Source organism: Delphinus delphis, chromosome 18 (assembly GCF_949987515.2).
Source record: "Delphinus delphis chromosome 18, mDelDel1.2, whole genome shotgun sequence".
Lineage (NCBI taxonomy): Eukaryota > Metazoa > Chordata > Mammalia > Artiodactyla > Delphinidae > Delphinus > Delphinus delphis.
Genome location: NC_082700.1, coordinates 21084247 through 21098558, shown reverse-complemented (window position 1 = coordinate 21098558; position 14312 = coordinate 21084247). Strand labels below are relative to the sequence as shown.

General features: G+C 43.6%; 1 protein-coding gene across 1 annotated transcript in view; it reads left to right on the top strand.

The window, feature by feature from the left end:
* Positions 1–10352, top strand: part of COG3 (component of oligomeric golgi complex 3) — a 57176-nt gene extending 46824 nt beyond the window's left edge. Inside the window, exons 21-23 of the mRNA XM_059995464.1 lie at positions 2618–2745; positions 3560–3658; positions 8415–10352. Of these exons, the coding sequence (XP_059851447.1) occupies positions 2618–2745; positions 3560–3658; positions 8415–8444 (257 nt within the window). The 3' untranslated portion in view covers positions 8445–10352. The remainder of the gene's footprint in view (positions 1–2617; positions 2746–3559; positions 3659–8414) is intronic.
* The last annotated feature ends 3960 nt before the right edge of the window (positions 10353–14312 follow it).

Sequence of the window (14312 nt, the reverse complement as noted above, 5' to 3'; positions counted from 1 at the left end):
AGTGTTAGGTGTATTGTGCTCTTAAGTATTTCTAGAATTGTCATTAGTAAAGCAGGAGTAGATGAAAGGAAACCGACAGAAAGACTAGATGAAATAGGGCTTGCTGTTTTGTCATTTAAAACATTTTGTTTCTTTCTAAGTGAGGAGATCCTGGCAAATGGAGCAGTGACACTTCAGTTTACCTAGTTGTTGTATCTTCCGTCTCATTTAGCCTCAAGGAGCTATGGAGTTGCTTTTTCTTGATCTGTAATACGAGAAGCCCACACTTAAATGTCAAAGATTTTTAAGTCTTTGGGGTGGGAGCACCAGGGACAGTCTAGAAACTTATCTTGGGCCCCCAGAACCCGGGGTTAGTGGTTCATGCAGACTTGATCACCTTCTTGGGGTCATTCCGTGCTAAACTCACGAGACTGAGTTACAGTTAGGATGCCAGTTTGTTAATTACTCTGGGAAATATACCTTTTTAAGAATTAGGATACTTTATTTACAAGGCTCCACATAAAACTGGGCTCTGAAGACTGACCAGTGATCCCTGAAGTGTGTTAGTGACTATAGGACCAGAGCCCGTGGAATTCATTGTCTCAAAGGAGCTTTCATCTGTCTATGAAAAATAAGGGACTCTTGGATTGTTTGTTCTTTCTTCTTGAGAGCACTGGCAGTTTCTCACCCTGCTCTTACACAACCCTCCTCAATTAAAAAAATTTTTTTAACATGGTATAAAATTTGAACCGTGGAAAGGTATAAAATGAGAAATCTATTCTCCACCTCTAAACTAGTTCTCTCAAAGGTAACCACTATTAATGGCGGCTTTCCCAAAATTATGTGTATTCTAGCATATATGGACTTGAAACGTGTTATACAAATAAGATTATACTATTGTTACCTGAAAAAACGGGTTTGCCTCTTGGTGGGTATTGAGCCAAAAGACACAACCAAGGCAAAGAGTGGGAGGAGGAAGGATTTATTACTTGCAACGAGGAAGGAGAACACCGGGGGTCTTTCCCAGAGCAGTGTCTCCCCGAATGGCAAAATTGGGGAAATTTAAGCTGAGGGTACATGTATTCATGAAGGGGCTTGAAGAGAGGAGAATTCAGCATTGAACCGGGGCAATGGTTGACAGAATCCAAGCTTTAGTTAATTGAAGTCACGGTGGTCAACGGCATCGTTCCATCCTCCACCCGAATGGGGGCCTTCGTTCCTGCAGAGCTCAAAGACGTGCATCCGATTGTTCTCTGTATCCCTTGAGGAGGAGCTAGGGCTGTTTCATTACCGGCCTATTGTTTCTTATTACTTTTCCTGTGTTCTTACATTCCCTCACTTCCCTTAAGGTCATCAATTACTGAGACCTGTTAAAGGACAAGCATTGTGGCCAGGCTGAGATCACAGAATGGTTTAGGCCAAAATGGCTTCTCTTACATTAAGAAAGCCAGTCCTGGTGTTCCTTCTTCAGGGGCCTCTTACCCTATCTGCTTACAAAATATCCCTTACTTTTTTTTTTCTTTTTTTTTAAACCACTTATTCTGTATCTTGGAGCCCTTTCTATACCAGCATATCCAGCTCTACCCATTCTATTTAACGTGTAGAATATATCACTAAAGCATAATTTCTTTAATAATTCTATTAATAGATATTTAAATTATTTTTAGTTTGTTTTTCCTTACACTCTTAATAAACACACATATCTTGGTATTTTGTAAATATGTCCATAAGGCAAATTTCTAGCAGTAGAAATGTTAAGTGAAAGAGTGTGTATATTTTCAGTTTTGCTAGACATTGCCTAATATCCCTTCCAAGAGGGTGAACAGTTTATACTCCCGTCAACAGTGGATGAGGGTGCCTGTTTCCCCACACCCCTGCCAAGTGTGGATATTCACAACCTTGGTAATTTTTACCAATCTGAAATATTTCAGTTGTTTTAATATGCGTTTCTTTAATTATGAGTGAGGTCAAGCATCTTTCAAATTATTAATCAGTCTTTTCTTTGATAACTTTCTAGCTAATTTTCTCTTTTAGATACTTCATACAGATTACGACTTTTCTTTTCCATTTGTACTTCTTTTCAGACACTACACCTGGGCTAATTATTTCAGTTACAATTTTCTGGAATTCTTTTCCTTTTCTGATAATACAATATAAGAACGTAACAAATGGATTTTTAGTTCCCATTAAATATGTGTGGGTATTTTCTGAATGATCTCATAAGACAGGGAGCATCTCTTACTGTGAGTCAGTCCTACAAATCGTTAGGAAGTAATTCTTACTAGTGCTTTTCTGCAAATGACCTTTTATTTCACCTTACACCTTATCTCCAAATGCCGAAGGCACCATATTACTATCCCTATGAATGTCCTGAGCCATGGCTGGGGGGGCTGGGGGGGCAGGATTCTTTTGCTGTTTAGCCCATGGGGTTAGAATTTTGTATACAGTAGGTACTTAATGAATGTTTATAGGGCTTGTGATTAAACTTGATAAATAAATAAGAAAAGGGAAAGAAATTCTTTGGGGAAGTAAAGAGTCTTCTTTTGCTATTTTTCTCTCCTTTTATTCCCCTCTGAATTAAAATGGAAATGTTTCTTCTGTTTTTATTTGTGATACTAAGAGGTTAATTTCTTTCCAGCAAAAGTCAGTGACCTTGTGGCAAGTGCCTACAAGACAATAAAAGCAAAGCTGCCCCTGACGTTGAGAAGTATGTCATTGTACCTATCCAATAAAGATACTGAGTTCGTCCTGTTTAAGCCAGTTAGGGTGAGTGTCGTGATCATCTTTGAATGTTGGCCCGTCTCTTGGAGTATTCTTGCCTTGTGTACCATTTTCCTCTTCCTGTAAACATTTTGAAATGTTGGTCTACTATTCTAGTACAGTTGACTAAAAAGCACTGTGATTCTTGAAAGACTTACAAAGCATGCATCTGTCTGATTATATCTCCCTGACCTCGCCCCCAGCCCTCATTTTGTCTTAATTTCCTTATGGTTACCTGTGGCACAAGGGTAATTTCTACCTAAAAGTAGAAATCAGTAAATGAATAAATAAGTAATCAAACCCTCACATGAGATGGGGCCCAGCACTTGTGAAAGAACAGCATTTCAGGAATTATGTCCCATTTTACTGGTGAGTAGCGGAAATAAATGGCTTGCAGCGGCCATGGAGGGATTAAATGTCAGAGCAAATTTAGTACTCATAGCTTCCAGCTCTGTGTTGAGCTCACATCTTTACCCAAGGCGTTGGTTGATTTTTAAAGTACATTTTATGTGTTTGGGAACTTTATTATCTTCTGTGGAAGAAGTTGCTGCAGAAGACTGTTACTGTTCTCTGCGGGGGACAAGGCTTGCTAGAGTTTAGTTTTTCCAGTAAGTATTATCTGATAAGTCTTAGACAGGTAGTGCTTGCATGTGAAATATTAATGCAAATTGAACGTCTTTGGTAATGCCCTAGAAGATACATTTCCTCCACTTGTTTTGGCACATAGCAAGATTTAACTTTCTTAGTTATTCATATTTAAGAAGACTGAATATGTTTTCAGTGACTCATGTAATAATGATTGCCTCTTCTTCTTTCTAAGAATAACATTCAGCAAGTCTTCCAGAAGTTCCATGTCTTGTTAAAGGAAGAGTTCAGCCCTGAAGATGTCCAGATCATTGCTTGTCCTTCTATGGAACAGGTAATCCAAAGTCTGAAGATCCTTGTTACTTTTATAACCTTTTAGTTATTTTACTTGAGTACGTAATGTCTTTGAGTAACTGTGTTTTAGTTGTACTTTTAAAAATTGTACGTTGTTTTGTTCTGATGAGCAAGAGTTAAGCTGCTCTCTTGCATATTTAGTGCTGGCGTTAGAATTTTCAGCTGCTTTTCAGTGCTTTCTGGTATTGAAGGTTGCTGTGTTTAAGGTGAATGAACTGTTTGTGGGAGACTCAAACAGTGGTATTTAGATTGCTGAATAATTTTGTTTGCAGTATGTATGATAGGAGGCCCATGTTTTAGATGAAAAACAAAAAGTGTTTTAGGGATTAGAATAGATGTTAGAAGTGTTTCTGTTTTCTCTCTTCTTCCTAAATTAAAAAAACTAAATAGAGAGCTTAGTCTGTGTTTATTATCATTCATTTATTCAATTCAGTCAGCAGGCTTTTATTGAGTAGAAGTAGGCTGGTGCTATGGAGGGTATTTTATTTCTGGTTTTAAGATTAGTTGAGGAGTTTAGTAGGGTAAGGACTAGAGAGAGAGACTGGGGGAGAGTGGTAAGGTTAGTGAGAGCCCGATTGCTGTGGGTGGAGCCCGCGGGGGGAGAGACTGGAGGCCGTGCGTGTGGTAAGTCTTTTGAGAAGTTTTACTTCGTGGGGAGAGAAAAGATGGGGTGGTAGCTGGAGAAGAAATGGGGTCATTTTTAAATTGTGATATAATTCAGATACCATAAAATTCACCCTTTTAAAGTAGGCAATTCAGTGGTTTTTAGTATATTCAGTAAGTCCTGGCACCGTCACCACTATCTAATTTCAGAACACTTTCATCCCCTCAACAAAGAAACCCCCTACCTGTTAGCAGATTCTTCATTCCCCGTCTTCTACTAACCTACCTTTGTCTCTGTGGATTTGCCTATTCTGGACAGTGCATTAAATGGAATCGTACAGTACGTGGCCTTTCGTCACTGGCTTAGCATAATGTTTTTAAGGTGCATTCACGTTGTGGCTTGTATCAGAACTTCATTCTTTCTCATGGCTGTATGAATTTCTTTGTATGGCTCTATGGGTCATATTTTAAAATGATTTCTCTGTAGTTCTAGGGTTGTAGACAGTCAGGATACTTCTTTTTTAAAAATTAATTAATTTTTGGCTGCGTTGGGTCTTCATTGCTGCATGTGGGCTTTTTCTAGTTGTGGCGAGCAGGGGCTACTCTTCGTTGTGGTGCGCAGGCTTCTCCTTGCAGTGGCTTCTCTTGTTGCAGAGCACGGGCTTCAGTAGTTGTGACTCACGGGCTCTAGAGCGCAGGCTCAGTAGTTGTGGTGCATGGGTTAGTTGCTCCGCGGCATGTGGGATCTTCCCGGACCAGGGCTCGAACCTGTGTTTCCTGCATCGGCAGGCGGATTCTTAACCACTGCGCCACCAGGGACGCCCCAGTCAGGATACTTTTTTATAAGTCATTTGAAGCAATTATATTCTATGTGATTATACCACTAACTTGACATGTAGTTAGTTTATTTTCAATATTTAGAGATTTTTTTCCGCTCGTTTTGATTTAATTTTGTTTTTATGTAAAATGTTTACATGATTCCCAAGTCAGAATTATGGAACAAGGTAAATTTGGAGAAGTCTTGCTTCCCTTTCCAGTCCCTCCAGCTTTTTCCCTCTCTCCCCTTTTAGATAGCTATTTTTATTTGTTATTGGATTATCCGTTCATCCTTTTTTTTTTTAAAGATAGGGGAAATGTATGTTTGTATATTCGTGGGGAAGATCTAAAGAGAGGGAAAAATTGCTGCTGGGAAAATGTCCTTGAGAAGAGAAGGGGGGATGTGATCGCAGGGGCAGTTGGAGAGTGGGGCCTTTGTCAGGGGCCTGCAGGGTTCAGCGTGGAGAGAGGAGTGAAGGCCGAGCGTGTGGGCGCACGTGCAGGGAGCTGGCACGCGTGATGGGCGCTCGCGGAAGCTCTCCTCTGACTGCTTTGCGCTTGTGGGGGGAACAGGAAGCAGGGTCACCACTGAAAGTGAGGAGGTGCTGAAGATTCCGCAGGAAGGTTCGGTTGAGTTCAGTGGCCGGTTATGAATCCAAGAAAAAGCATTCAGCATAGTTGTCTCATGTTTTTTTTCCTCCAGTCCTTGTCAGTTGCATGAGTGTAGCCGTGGAGTTGCTGGAGGGTTGTGTCAGGGCTGTGCTTTTGCCAGGAGGGACAAGGCAGGGGCGGGTGAGGGCGGGAGAGTTAAAGAAGGGAGTGGCTGTAGTGATTGCCGTGGAACTCAAGCGAGGGAGCTGAGGGAAGGGAGTGGGGAGGAACCCTGGTTTCCAGGTCCTGGTCGAGTCAGACGGTCATTGGCGTTGGAATGTGAGAGGGAAGCTGAGCTGGGAAGATGGGTTGTGGCGATCAAAGAGTGAGCTACTTGACGATGGGACTGCGGAGGGGTTGCAGTTAGAGGTAGTGACGGGGCTGGGATGTGCCTGCGGTCTGAGTAGCTGACGTGGTTGGTGGAAGATGAGGTCATTGGAGGAGAGGAGCTGAGGCTAAGCCTGGAAGGGTGAGCTATCTGGATGCTGAAACCACCAAGAAGTCCTACAGGAGTAGTTTTAGGAAAGGGTGATAGCGCTCTGAGATCTGCAAGAAGTGCAGGGCTGGGTGATGGCGGAGGGGTCGTAGATGGAGGAGTGAAGCGTGGCATGGTCTGATACAATGAAAACCAAAGCTGGGGCGAGGTGCTGGGAGAGGGAAGGAGAATGGTCTGGAAATGACAGTGAGGAACAGAGGGGACTCTGATCCCGCCTCCAGGCCCAGTGGTTCCAGGCATGTGGATGAGAAACACCCATCACTGGAGAAGGCTGCAGGGGAAGCTTGTCCTGGCAAAGGGCTGGGGGGCAGGGCTTCAGGACTTCAGAGAGGTGGGCCATGAGGTGGGAAGAGCCTTGAGGTAGTAGAGGAATGACTTGGGAGGCCTGGGCTTCTTGTGGTGGGTGACGTAAGCATGGATAAAGGTGTGAGGAGAACAGCTCTGATGGAGGAGAGGCAGCGGTCCGGCTGAGAACATGCAGAGTTACTGGACTCCCACTTGACTCCTGCCAGTGAGATATGTGGTTTAGCGTGTGTACGTGTGTCTGTAACTTAAAAGTTTTATAATAATCACACACACTATGTGCAGCTCAGTTGCTTTGCTTTTCTTCTTTCTCCTGTTGATGAACCACTAAATTATTTTCATGATCTACCAATGGCTTGCAGCCGAGAGTTTGAAAAACACTAATAGAGGGACTTCCCTGGTGGTGCAGTGGTTAAGAATCCGCCTGCCAATGCGGGGGACACGGGTTTGAGCCCTGGTCCGGGAAGATCCCACATGCCGCGGAGCAACTAAGCCCGTGCGCTACAACTACTGAGCCTGCGCTCTGGAGCCCGAGAGCCACAACTACTGAGCCCGTGTGCCACAGCTACTGAAGCCCACATGGCTAGAGCCCGTGCTCCGCAACAAGAGAAGCCACCGCAATGAGAAGCCCGGGCACCGCAACGAAGAGTAGCCCCCGCTGGCTGCAACTAGAGAAAGCCCGTGTACAGCAACGAAGACCCAGGGCAGCCAGAAATAAAATTAAAAAAAAAAAAAAAGAAAAGAAAAGCACTAATAGAGACCATCATGCTCACTGTTCCTCTTTCAGAACCGTTAACATTTTCTAGTTAGTAACAACAGCTGATAATACTGACTGCTGACTGAGTCACTTGGCCACAGGCTCATAGAGTAGGAACCAGAACAAGGAATTCTCTTACCCTACACGCTGCACAATGATCAAAACAGGAAATGTAACATTGATACTATTACCTAATCCTCCATCCATATTCAAATTATTTTCCCCAGTCCAGGATCCAGTCCAAGTGTTGCTTTCAGGTGTCACATCCCTTTAGTTTCTTTAAACCTGGAGCAGTTCCACAGCCTTTTTGGGCTTTCTTGACCTTGTCGGGCCAGTTATTTTGTAGAGTGTTTGGTGTTGTCTGTTTCCTCATGATTAGATTCAGGTTTTGTATTTTTGGCAGGAAAAACACAGAGGTGATTTTGTGTCCCTCTCACTGGAAGTACACATTTATAGACGAGATTAGGGGGTGATTATTTTGATTACCAAAACCCTACTGTATAGAAGGGCGCACTGCCAGGCTCATCTAGCCGCAAGTCTCTCCAAGCCAGGGTGACAGATTTGCAGAGAACATGCTTCCAGCCCCTCCTGTCGCAGTGGCGATTTCTCTGGTTTTCCCCGGGCTGGCTCTGGGTCTCGCGCTCCTTTACAGAGGGGACAGGGGGCTCCTGGTCCGGGTTAGCATATGAGGTGAAGCTCACCTGCCGTGCCTATTCTTGTGCAGTTAAGAGTCATTTAGAGAGTTCAGCTTACTTACAACTCTCCGCGAAACGCACTCTGCATAGAGGCCGGTGAAGTCGGTTATTTAGAGCCATTTCTGTCTCTCGTTAGTGTTGGTATGTAGTTCTTTTCTGTCTTCCTGATTGGATTCTTAATGAATTTTGAGGGCCCGGGTTCGGCGATACCTCCCCACAGGCCCCGATGATGCACAGCGCCCGGGGCTGCTTCCGGAATCAGCACCGCAGGTCCAGTTTATACCTTACAGCCATGTTTACTGGTCTCTTAAAAATCAGACATTTCCTCTCATTCTTTTTTGAGGATCTAAACAACTTATCTTGAGTATGGTATTCCACAGCAGAACTAACAAGGCCTTTCTCTTTTGCTTTTCAGCTGAACCTCCTACTGTCAGTTTCTAAATAACCAGGCCTGTCGGGCTGTGTGCGTAAATGGCCGGTCCGGCAGGAGCCGGCTGCCAAGTCCCACGGCCTGCAGGACACCGGGGAATTGTGCGAGGGGCTTCCCGAGAACCACAGGGCTGCTCAGGGCTGACCGCAGAATGAAGTGGAAGCAAAGTGTGACGTGATTTGTGTTTCTCTTTTGAAAACATCAAAATGCCAAAGATAAGCTATAATCTATGAGCGCTGATTACTGCCTCATTTAAATGGTCACAAGCAGTGTAAGGTTTTAAGAGGAAGCTATGGTGGGCACGCAGTGAAATGGTTCTTAAGAAAAATGTGCAATGAAAATAGATTACAATAAATAGTGCAAAGAACTTTACAGAAATACAGCTAATTAGAAAGCTTCTAAGAGAAAGGTTTGTTGAAGCGTGAAACACTGCACTTTTAACCACTGAGCATTCCACAGTGACTATTTTTTTATTTCCAGAAATGTTATTTCTACACCCTATTTAATGTAATGTTTCTCCTGTCACTTTGAAGTTTAGTTTGGGATAGATTGGGTGCTTCTGAGAACATGTTCTGCTTTCCTGGGAATTCAGCGTGTTATCTTTCTGTGTGTTTGATGTGAGGTAGTTTCAAGGTGTAAGGTCCCTGGATCTGTACTGCATGAATTGCTTAGGTGCAGAGTGTTCAAAAGTAGGCAGGTAGCTGCAGCGTCCTCATGGTAGATAACGTGCCGTATCTTTCATGAGAATCTTCATGGTACAGTAGGCAGTGTCCGTGAGGGGGAAGTACCAATTTTGGCGTCTTCCGTCTGGCACATAAAGGAGGAGAGTCGAAGCCTGATGAATAGTGTGTCTTGTGCACGAAGGTTAGGGTTACCAGCTTTCTGCACACTGCCTTCCGTTTCCGTAGTTCTTTGAAAAGTGAACATTTTCACGTCCTGTACCTTCATGGTGGCTGTGCCGCGAGCCTGCCTTGTGGATCTGTACCCTGCGACAGCAGGATACATTTCACTCGGAGACGAGGATGACGAAGACCACCCATCCCTTAACATCAACCACACGATAGCAGCGATCATCAAAAAAATTATGCGCATCTCTGAGTTTTCCTACAAATACGTTTCCTGATTGGATTGGTTTTGCCTCTGATGTTATAGTAAATGTAACCTGCTCTTTGGTTCACAATGAATTTTGAGTTATTCAGACACTAGTTTAGAGATAGAATGCTGACAGGGGTTCTGGAATGTAGCCAGCAGACCTCATTCTGTGAGACTGTAGCATTTCTCATCCGCTTCAAGCAGACTCCCGCCATGTGTAGATGGGTTACATATCCTGATGTCTGTCATTTTAAACAGGTCACTTGTTTTCAGCTCAGTTTAACTTGGTGATGGATGTTGCTCGATAGAGCTTCATACTCTCTATTTTGGGAAGGTAGAAGGTAAAGAGGGTCCATATTCACTCTTCAACAGGAAATGAATGAATTAGGAAGATTATATTTACTTCCACTTACTATTTTAAATATGTGTTTAATGAAATAAACTGTACAATCCAGTTTTGTATATTATATGTACATTTGATTTTTAAATAGCCTTTCCAGAGAAATGAGGGCACGATTATCGTACAATACTTGACTGATTTAATTTGATGTACAGAGCAGAGCGTGTTCTTAAGGGTAAAAGTATTTGATAGCACTCGTTCTTGTGTTTTGAGTCTTTTATTTCTGAAACAAACACCTTACAAAAGTGCTGAGTAGGTGATAGTGATCCAACGTGTTTGCTAAATGACTGTTTAAATCTGTACAGTTTCAAGTGTTTACTTATACAGAGTGTACATACTTTCAGATAATTAATTTAAAATGCTTTATATTATTTGGCTAGAATTTGCTGTTTTTAATAAATGTGAATTTTTTAAAAAATAAAGATTTTTGCTTCCTACTTTTTGTCTTCATTGGTCTGTTACGTGTGTGGATTCTTTAAAAATTTTTTTAAATTGAAATTAAAGATAACTTGTAGATTCACATGCAGTTGTGAGAAATAATACAGAGCGATCCTGTGTACCTTCACCCGATTTCTCCCAATGGTGTCATCTTGCAGAACAATAACATGTGTCACAAGCAGGATATTGACAGTGTTACCCTCCACCAACGTTATTCCGATTTCCCCGGTTTTACTTGTACTGTGTGGATTCTTTTGGCAAGATGATTATTGTGGAAAGACATTTTGAAGCATCTTAATGCTTCATTAGGTGACAGATAATTTTTCTTTATTTGCAAAACTGCCAGTTTCCTGAGTACTATCAGCACAAATAGTTGTGCTGAAATTTAGTATTATTGAAGTCACAATAAAAACAAATTTGTATTTCCACAACCCCATATCTTTAAATTCTCTTCTGCTGTTACCTTACAAGGAAGAAAGAATAGTCAACCTTAGTTTTTAAAAAGGGTCCATTTAGAGCTTCCCTCGTGGCGCAGTGGTTGGGAGTCCCCCTGCTGATGCAGGGGACACGGGTTCATGCCCTGGTCCAGGAAGATCCCACATGCCGTGGAGCGGCTGGGCCCGTGAGCCATGGTCGCTGAGCCTGCGCGTCCGGAGCCTGTGCTCCACAACGGGAGAGGCCACAACAGTGAGAGGCCCGCGTACCACAAAAAAACCCAAAAAACAAAAAACCCCAAAAAAACAAAGAGTCCATTTATTAAAGGAACTGGGGGTGTGTTGGTGGAGAGAAGGTTACTTCTCAGAAAAGAGGAACTTCATCGATTCCTTTCTGGCGTGCTTTTCTTCTGGTGGTGGTTCCTCCACTAGCTTGTCTGTCTGCTCTTCCTCAGCACCCAACCTCCATAGGAAGGAGACAGCTGCTGGAAACTTGGTATAATGGCATCCATTAAATAGTCATCCAATAAATACGTATTGGGGGGGTTAAAAACATTTTTCCTGGTTATCAAAATATGTTCACTATTAGACATTTCTGTAGTGTTTGCATTTCAACATAAAATGTGAAAGTCTTCCATAAATGAACCTTGAAAGGTAAACTGCTGTTAAATGTTTGGCATATAGCTTCCCGATTTTTTTCTATGTATATTCTAAAATAACTTTTCTTACAGGATTGGGCTCTTTTACACTTTTATTAATCAGGTGAGTTTATTGATTGATTGATTGATTGGCAGTGCCACACGGCTTGCAGGATCTTAGTTCCCCTACCAGGAATTGAACCTGGGCCCCGGCAGTAAAACCAAGTCCTAACCACTGGACCACCAGAGAATTCCCAGTCAGGTGCGTTTTAATTATCATTGCTTAGACACACACTCATTTGCTGAACTGTTTGAAGTAAGTTGCAGGCATCATGACATTTTACCCCTAAATACTTCAGCATCCAGCTCCAAACAGTAACCCTAAGACCGTTATCACACCTCAAAGAAAAAAAAAATCAGTAATATCTACTGTGTAGCCCATATTCCACTTTCCTCGATTGTTCCCCAAAATGTTTCATAGCTTTTTCTTTTCCAGGTTCATACGTGTTAACTTGATTGTTCCATCTCTTTAGTCTCTTTTAATTTAGACAATTCGTAAAGTTTTTGTTTGCTTGTTTTCATGGCAATGACTTTTTTTTTTTTTTTAAATAATGTGTGGACTCCTTATAGAATGGACCAGAGTCTGCAGAAGGCATTCTTTTCAAGTACGTGGAACATTTGCCAAGACAGATAGATGCTGGGCCATAAAACAACAAAACAACCCAAATGTGATCTGCAACAGTAGTTCTCAACAAGGGATGACCCCTGCCCCCTGCCACCAAGGGTGCGTTTGGCAACGCCTGTAGACATTTTTGGTTGTCATGACTGGTGTGTGTGGGGTATTACTGGCTTCTAGTTGGTAGAAGCAACTAGAACTGCCAAATATGCACAGGCTAGCCTCCCACTACACGTAATTATCCACTCCAAAATGTGGATGGTGGCAAGGTTGCAGAACCCTGTGATACATACAGCAACCCCCAATTCCTAGCACTTGCTGTCCCCTCACCGGGCTTAGTTGTGTTCATACCGACAAATGATGTCTTTTACTTACTTGGTTTTTTTTTTTTTGGCTGCGTCGGGTCTTAGTTGCAGCATGCAAACTCTTGGTTCCCTGACCAGGGATCGAACCCGGGCCCCCTGCATTGGGAGCGAAGAGTCTTAGCCACTTGGCCACCAGGGAAGTCCCTACTTGTTTTTATTTTTTCTGACTCCCCCAGTCTGGATTGTAAGCTACCCGGGGGAGGAGCTTTGCTGTGTTTACAGCTGTATACCTAGTGCCTAGAACAGTGCCTGAGGTAGATGCTCAGTATCTGTTGAAAGAATCCACTTGGGCCCAAGTCACACAGCCTTCCCTTCCCCATCCCATTCCTACCAAGTCCTGCCTGTTCTCTACCCCCTCCTGCCCGCCTCTATTTCCTCCCCTCTGCTATTTCCAATGCCATTGCCCTGGGTCAAGGCCCTCGTTTTCAATATTCCTTGCTGGGAATATTGGAGTATCTTTACTACAAGAACCTGGTCTTTTTTTTTTTTTAATATTTATTTATTTATTTGTCTGTATCAGGTCTTAGTTGCGGCACGTGGGATCTTTGTTGCCGTGTGCGGGATCTTTAGTTGCAGCATGTGAACTCTTAGTTGCAGCATATGGGATCTAGTGCCCTGACTAGGGATCGAACCCAGGCCCCCTGCATTGGGAGTGTGGAGTCTTGGCCTCTGGACCACCAGGGAAGTCCCCAGGAACCTAGTCTTATTACCACTCTCCTTCCCCTTTGCTAAAACTTTCACCTCCTGATGCACACGGGCTGTTCAGGCTCCTGCATATCTATCTGCCCACACTTGTCTCCTTACTACTTAGCCTTTGTATCTCTCAGGGTCCTTGAGTGTAAGCGACAGAAGGCATCATGTCGAACTTGAGCAGAAAAGGGCTTTATTGGAAGGAAATGGGAGTGCAGGGGACAGACCAGAAGCAGGAGGACCAGAGGAAGGAGAACAGGAAGCATTACAGATGCAGGTTTATAGTGCCCCTCAGCTCCAAATCCACCCTTTCGGGCCCTGCTTTGAGATTCTGGAGCTGGACCCTGAGAACATTTCTCCATTGCCAGCTGGTGCAGAGTTAGGCTCGGTAGGGTGCTGGCGCCACGCTGCAAGGCACAGGGGAAGGGCGTTTCTTTCCGTTTCTGGTGTGGGTTTTGCTTCCTACACTGCGCTGCAGCCGTATGTGTGTCGGGGGGTGTCTGGTGGTACTTGCTCTCTAGTGAGTTTTCCTGGTATCCAAGCAGGAAGCGTCTTGTGAACCAGCTTGTTGCAGGTGCAATTGGTTAAGATACTGGAGTTGGGTGGGCCCCTCATCCAGTATGACTGGTGTTCATATAAAAAGGGGAAATTTGATACAGGGACGTGCACACAGGGAGAGCACCATGTGAAAACTGCCAAAGACAAAGGAACTACTAGAAGCTGGGAGACGGGCCTGGGCCACATCCTTCCCACGCTCTTGATCTTGGACTTAGGGCTTCCAGAACTGTGAGATGATACATTTTTGTTGTGTAAGCCACCCAGTGTGTGGTCCTTTTTGTTACAGCAGCTCTAGCAAACTAATACAGAGGGTGGGGGCCGGATTTTTATAGTTCCCGGTCATCTGGCTACTTTCGCTACTTCCTTCACAATCTGTGAGGTAACTCCCTTTTCCTTATGAAATAGTCCCTGGGTGCTGGGTAATTGTGTCTGGCCGGTGATAACACTCGAACAGAGCAGCAGCTACAAGAGAGGCTGGAAATGCCTAAAATCGACGTGAAATACTGTGTCTCTATAGACGTTGGCAATAGAATATTTAAAACAGGGAGCTGACCGAGCACAATGCCTCTGCGAGGCCACCTGCTGACAGTCT